This window comes from Pteropus alecto, unplaced genomic scaffold (genome assembly GCF_000325575.1).
Source record: "Pteropus alecto unplaced genomic scaffold, ASM32557v1 scaffold87, whole genome shotgun sequence".
In the NCBI taxonomy this organism is placed as follows: Eukaryota; Metazoa; Chordata; class Mammalia; order Chiroptera; family Pteropodidae; genus Pteropus; species Pteropus alecto.
Genome location: NW_006443225.1, coordinates 13,209,921 through 13,216,822, shown reverse-complemented (window position 1 = coordinate 13,216,822; position 6,902 = coordinate 13,209,921). Strand labels below are relative to the sequence as shown.

General features: G+C 46.9%; 1 protein-coding gene across 1 annotated transcript in view; it reads left to right on the top strand.

Annotated features, from left to right (window-relative positions):
* The first annotated feature begins 6,574 nt into the window (after positions 1-6,574).
* The window catches only part of TRAM1 (translocation associated membrane protein 1), a 19,083-nt gene continuing 18,755 nt past the window's right edge, over positions 6,575-6,902 (top strand). The window contains exon 1 of the mRNA XM_025041141.1: positions 6,575-6,843. Within this exon, the coding sequence (XP_024896909.1) occupies positions 6,721-6,843 (123 nt within the window). The 5' untranslated portion in view covers positions 6,575-6,720. The remainder of the gene's footprint in view (positions 6,844-6,902) is intronic.

Genomic DNA, 6,902 nt, shown 5'->3' with positions numbered 1-6,902 from the left:
CTCCACCGTATTGCTGTCACTCCCCACTCATTCACTCAAAACAGGAACCCAGCTCGGTCTCTCCTGCATCGCCCTTCCTGGTTTCATCACCAGTGTGGAAGAAACTCCTCTCTCAGTTCCGCGACTGCCTTGCCTCTACTGACCTTTCCTCCGCCCTCCCTCCTGTCCCCTGCCTATGAAAGAGAATCCTCTACCTATGTTCTACAAGGTCCTGAAACTTGGAGACCTCAGTCCTACAATTTTCCCACCTCTCCCCATCTCCCCGTGTCTTCAACGTCTCCCCCTCTTTCCTCCTCCTCATCATCTAAACATGTCCAACTGTCACATCATGCAAAAAAGCAAACACAAAACCTACCCTAACTCCCTCATTCCTCTTTACATACCCTGCTCTCTTCTCTCCTTCAAAGCTAAACTTCTCGAAAGCATTTACACTTCCTGTTTCCATTCCTTCACTTCGTATTCACCACTTTCTGAAACATATCTTCTATCACAGAAGCATCAACTCAGGCCTTTGGTGAGACTAAATAAAGTGAAATGAGTTACAGGTTAAATAAGCAGAGAAACTCCACCTCGGGCTCCTTAAGCTCCTAGAGATCAGAAGATGACAGTCCTACCCATAGAGGGACACAGGACTGGTCTGGGTGAGTCTCAGACTTTTTGTGACTATTACCAGCTAGCCCTCCTTCAACTGCTAGATCCACTTCTAAGTGTGACGTGTCATCTGCCAGTCTGACCTACTAGTAACAACACTGCATTATAAATTTGGTTTATAATTTCCATAGCAGTAAAATTTATGCTTAAGAAAATTATATAATCTCCAGCTATTAATGGAGTGGTTTTGCTTCCTCATAGAAATACAATTTCCTCCTCACAATAGGAATGCAATTTTATATTTTAAAAGCTTACTGTAAACGATATAAAAATAGCATGTAAACAGATAAATGACCTGATTTAAAAAGGGAAAATGCGCTTTGTGTTTCTGTCGGGGCAGGAACCAGTCTCTTGAATGGATCAGGTTGAAAAATCATCGCTCATTCGCTTTCCTGGTAAGGGAAGCTCCTGGAGGGCTATTTACGTGAAGCGAGAATGGGTTTGGCAGACAGATTACAAGCCCTGTGAGCAAATTATTTAACCTCTCTAAGCCTCAGTTTTTCCATTTTTAAGTTAGGCTAATAACACCTATTCCACAGGGGTTCTGTGAAGACTAAATGATATAACCTACATCAAAACAAAATACCTGAACATAGTAGTCAGGCAAAAAAGACTAGTTTCTTATTGTTCATCCTTTTGTCCCCTAAGAGAGGTTGAAATCCAACAGTCCCATTTTAGTGCTTCTGCTGGGCACTGTCTTGCGTTTACTTTCCTATCATCTCAGAACTGTTTTTTCATTCTTAGATATGTCTCGTATGGCCAACTAACTATAAGAGAGAACACCTCTGAGGGCAAAGATTGTCTTTCTGTTTCTTTTGTATTTCCCCTAATTACATCAACCCTACGCCGCAGATTTTCCCAGATAGACCCAATTTCAAACGATCTGTCTTTTGTCTTTTTTAAAAATCATTAAAAGTATCCAGAGAATCTCAGCATTTCAGATCCAAGCTGCATTTGCCAAAACATCATTTACCCAGGCTATGGTCACTATACACCTAGTAGTCAGCACAGTGCTGGACACACAACGGCCTCCACAGCCGGACACTGTATCCTCTAGGACCCCAGCTGTGTCATCTGCAGAATCCCCCACACCCTCCACCTCTTTCTGAGTATTTTCTCCACCCTCTCATGCAGAAACCTGGCTGCAGCTCTCACTGAAAACTGAAACCTGCTTTCCCCAGGGCCTTCCCAAGAGGTGGCTGTTTTTCCCTTCCACGCCTCACATACCACAGAGACTAGGCGGGGAGAGGGTGTTCATGATCCTCATTGCTGCTCACAGACAGTTCTCTTCCCTCACTCAAAACGTCCAGCTTTTCCGAAAGTCCATGGCCTCCAACTATACCACCACGGACTCTGTGGCTGTCATCCGCTAGCCTCCCTGACTCCTCTTCATCCGGGCCAGATGCCAGTGCCTGGTCACTCACTGGCTCCCTTCCCAGCCTCCTCCGCCCGTCATCCTTGGCGACTGACTGCACATCCACGTAAAGCGTGTGTCGCGCACTCCAGCCTCCTGACGTCTTGACTCCTCGCTCCCGATGCGCTCCCGCTCCGTCCGCCTGAGCCACCCACTTCCTTCCTCATACCCCTCTCGTCTCATTGCCAGTGACTGCACGACCTCTGAACTCATCCCCTGCACCCCACTCTCTGACCACTTCCTCCTCAACCAGCTACCGCACGCCAACAATCTTCAACGCATGGGCACCTCCAATTCAGAGGTCTTAGCACTATTTCTCTGTCCTCTGTATACGTCAGAGAATTGGCAAGGAACAGATGGCATGCTCAGAAAAATTAAACTGGAGAGAGTTTAATAAAAGGCCTATTCACAGAGGTTGAGGGAGCCAACCAGAGACAGGAAATGAGAATACGAGAAGCCATTCCCACCCAGAGCCTGAAGAGGCAGGGGAGAGAATGAGGAACTGAGCCCAGGAAAGCTGGAACGGTGAGAGAAAGGCCAACTAACAAGGACTACGAGCCCCCAGCCGCTGCTGAAACCACAGGAAGGTAAGGAGAGATCATGAGAGAATCAATCCCCAGAACTCTCCTCTGCCCTTTGGCCAGTGCCTTCCATTGGCAAAACTCAGCTAGAAGCGAGAGGGCGAGGGAGCCTGAGTGATGCGGTCTGGAGAGGTGGGTTGTGACAGAGGGTGGAGAGTGACAGAGTATAAGGAGCACAGCTGCCCCGCACAGCCCTCGCTTCGTCATCCCTGCCCATACCTACGCCCGTCCGTCCTCAATATCCTTGCCCCTCTGTCATGCTAACCTGGCAAGTCCCCACTCTCTGCCTTCTCTGTGACTGTGTCCACGTAGGGGGATGTGACTGGAGACAGTTACGTGACTCTGCTGACTCGTTACTTTAAATTCGTGTCGACAAGTCCCAAGTGGGCTCTGTTCTCTGATTATATTCCCCTAATCCATTCACCTACCCACGATTTACCCCATTCTCTCCTCTGCTCCATTATGCTATCCATATTTTACTGAGAAAATAGAAGCAAGCAATCGGAAGCCAACTTCATCTTGCCATTACCAACCTACCCATAAACTCCTGTCTCCTTCTGGTTACTACGGGTTCCCCATCCTCATTACTGTGGAGGCTCCACTTGTTCGCTAGATGCCATCACCTCTTACCTACCTCAGGACTTTGCCTCTGCAGGTATTCCCTGTAGAAGGAATTTCTCTCTCTAATGGGTCATCCTTCTGTGTGCAAACGTTATAATAGGTCACATCCAAAAAGAAAACAAAAACCTCTCCTAGACACCTCTCCAGCTACTTGCCCATTTCTCTGTCTCCTCTTTCAGGAAAATACCCTCGCATGAGTTGCTTATACTCATAACTCCATCTTGCCACTTCTCATTCTCTCTCGAACCCACTCCAAATCAGCCATTTATTTGTACCGTTCCAAAAAAAAAAAAAAGCACTCTCTTCAAAGTCACTGATTCCTTTGTAATAAGTCAGAGTCCTAGCAGGAGCAAATGATACATTCAAATTGGGTAATTTGGGGAGATTTTCATCAAAGGACTCTTTGAAGGTGTGAGGAAAGTATAAGAAAACCTAAAGCGACAGTGCAGTACCCGAGGCTGTTAGCAATGGAGTGCTTCAAGGGGCAAGAGCAGGGAGTGGTTACCAGAGCCCAAGGGGGCCTCCTGACAGAAGCTGCAACCTTCTCTGGATGATGGCTAGAGTGCAGGGTGGGAGCTTCTAGCTCCTGACTGAGCCCAGCAGTGGTACAGGACCGTCCATCTTTGCCCAGTGTGCCAGAGCTCGCCACTAGGTTGGCTGAAACTTCCTCAGACAGCACCTCAGTCTGAGGCTCTTCCTACCCAGTCCTTCCTTCCTTCCTTCCTTCCTTCCTTCCTTCCTTCTTTCCTTCCTTCCTTCACAGTCCTTCCTTCCTTCCTTCTTTCCTTCCTTCCTTCACAGGAGTCAGACTTGTATTGTAGTCTGAAGGCGTTCCCTACTGACTCTTCTCCCCTTTATTTTTCACAAATGTTATTGCCAATAAATCTCTTACAACTCTAAGTCTGTCTTGGCATCTGTTTCCTGGCAAACCCAAATTGACACAACCACACGACCACTGTATTGCCAAAACCAACGATCATCTCAAGTCCTATGGCTGACCAGAGCACGATAGGTTTATGCAACTGAAAGACCAGTGGTGGTACTTTCCCAAAAAAGAGTGAAAAATAAATAAATTTTAAAGCTTGAAAGAGTCAAGTTCAGTTTAGAAACTCAATGTTAGTGGAACCATTAATTTCCAAATGACCTAGAACACTTCCATTGCATTATTCACCACGCAAGTCTTGAAAACCCTTGAAAATACCCATCATGTTGGCAATTACTTTATTGTCTGTCTTCCATTCCAGGTATATCAGTTTCAAGAACAAAGACTAAGTCTTTCTTTTGGGGATAATGAAAAAGTACTCAAATCAGATTATGGTGATGGTTGCGCAACTTTTAAAATATATTTAAAACCATCAAATTGCACACCTGAAATAGGTGAACTATGTGATATAAATTATATCTCAATAAAGCTGTTTTAAAAAAAATGCAATTAAATCATAAGAGACAGCCACGTCCATCAGTCGATGAAGGTTTCAAAGAGGGCAAACATGAAAGAGACTTCAAGGAACAATAGGAGTGTCCTGGGTATATGATGAGAGAGAAGAAAAATTCCAGGCAGAAGCAGCAGTAGACACAAAGCGACAGGAGAGCCTGGGAAGAGAGCATGCTATAGGGTGCATAACGTGTGAAGTCAATAATGCTGGTACTCAGAGATTAGGGCCTATAGAAGCAGGGCTGAGCCTGTCTGGGTAGGCAGGGGCCAACTCATAAAGGCCTATTTAGTCATGCTAGCTGTTGATGAAGAAAAAGAGAAACCACTCTCCATTTCTAAGCCTGTTCGAAGCATGATTCTAATGTAAAAATTGGAAGGCAATTTGGAGGTGAGTGAAACTAGTAATCATTTGACCAGAAAGGAGGGAAATAATAATAGCTAATATTTATAGAACCCTTGTGTTCTACTAAGCACTTTCCTTGAATCATCTCATTTAATTGCTAAAGTAGGCATTACAACCATCTCCTTTTTGTAGATGATATCCACGTGGCTTGCTCCCTTATCTCCTTCAGGTCTTTAGGCAAATGTAACTTCCTCACGTTGTTCCTATTCCTCTTGCTTTATTTTTTCTCTGCGACCCTCATGTCAACATGTTTTACTTTTAAAATCTTGTTTAAATATTCTCTCCCACCTCTAGAATGAAAGCCCATTAGAACAGGTTCATTTGTATTTTTCATTCAGTTATGTATCTATCCTCAGTGTAGAACATGGTAGATGCCCAGTAAATATTTTTTAAATAAAGATATTAATAAATGAGGATATCGATTCTCATGGAGATTAAGTAACTTGTCCATGATCACATAGGGTAATAAGTGGCAGAATTCTGATTCAAAAACCCATATTCTTAAACTGAGTGGTTCGACCGGAGCTGTCATACTGCAGGCAAGAGGTAAGTCCCCTCCTGGGGCTGTGGCAGTGGGAAAGGGGAAGGCAGACATAATCGCTGGGTTTGAGAAAAGTTTGGATGTGGAAGGATGCTGAAGAGAATCAGCCCGGGATGGCTCGGGTTTTTAGATTTGGCATAATGAGAAAATGGTAGTGCAATTCATCAGGAAAGAATACAAAAGAGTCTGGGTTTGGGCGGAAAGACGAAAGGAGGATATGTCTAATTCATACTTTTTTTTTTTTTAGCATCTACCTAGATTACTAAAAAGTATTGCCAATATTCAGTATGAAGCAAGAAAACCCAAACAGATCCCGATGTCTTCAGTCAGAGGCCCGCCCGGTAGGCGGGGCCGAATAGAACCTAAAAAAAAAAAAAAAAAAAAAAAAATTAGTTCCTACAAAGAATAGGAAAATATCCCCAGGAGTGCTTAAAATAACTCTTAATTTTTAAGGCAGATGCTAAAACAAAAGAATGCATCATTCTCTCGTGTAGTTAGGCTGTACTCATATGTTCAGATTATGTTGGTGGCAGGGACTTTCAAGGAGTGACGGTATGGAGCAAGCACTCACACCCAAGTCCAGAGTGGCCTGGAGGGCAGAAAAGCGTGCTTGCGGCCGTGCACGCCGCAGCACGTGGCCACCAGCGTACCGCGCCGCGGACTCAGCCTGTCCGCTAGGCGCAGGAAGCTCGCGACTCAAACGACTCCCAACCCCTGCCCGGGCGCGGAGCAGCGGGCACGCCGCTCAGGCTCCGTGCCCTCGCCCGGCCGCGGGCAGACGGCCTCCGGTCCCTAGGCGGCGCTGTGGACTCGCGGGGGCGGCCGCGGCTCGAGCGAGCGCCGTCTCCCTGCTGCGCATGCTCGTCCCTGCCGAGAGCTCGCTTTTTTTTTTTTTTTTTTTTTTTTTTTTTTTTGAAAAACAACTGGCTGGGGGATGGGAAGTAAAGCCCCAGCGAGCGGCAGCGGCGGGGCTGTGAGGAGCAGCCAGGGGGAGGCGGCGGCAGCGAGTCGGTGAGCAGCCGGGAGGAGCGGAGCCGAGGCGGAGCACCTGCAGGCACGGGCGGCGGCTTCACCATGGCGATTCGCAAGAAGAGCACCAAGAGCCCCCCGATCCTGAGCCACGAATTCATCCTGCAGAATCACGCGGACATCGTCTCCTGTGTGGCGATGGTCTTCCTGCTGGGGCTCATGTTCGAGGTGAGCCCGCCCCGCGCCCCAACCGCCCGCCGCCCTCGGCCCGGGCCCGCGGGGACCCC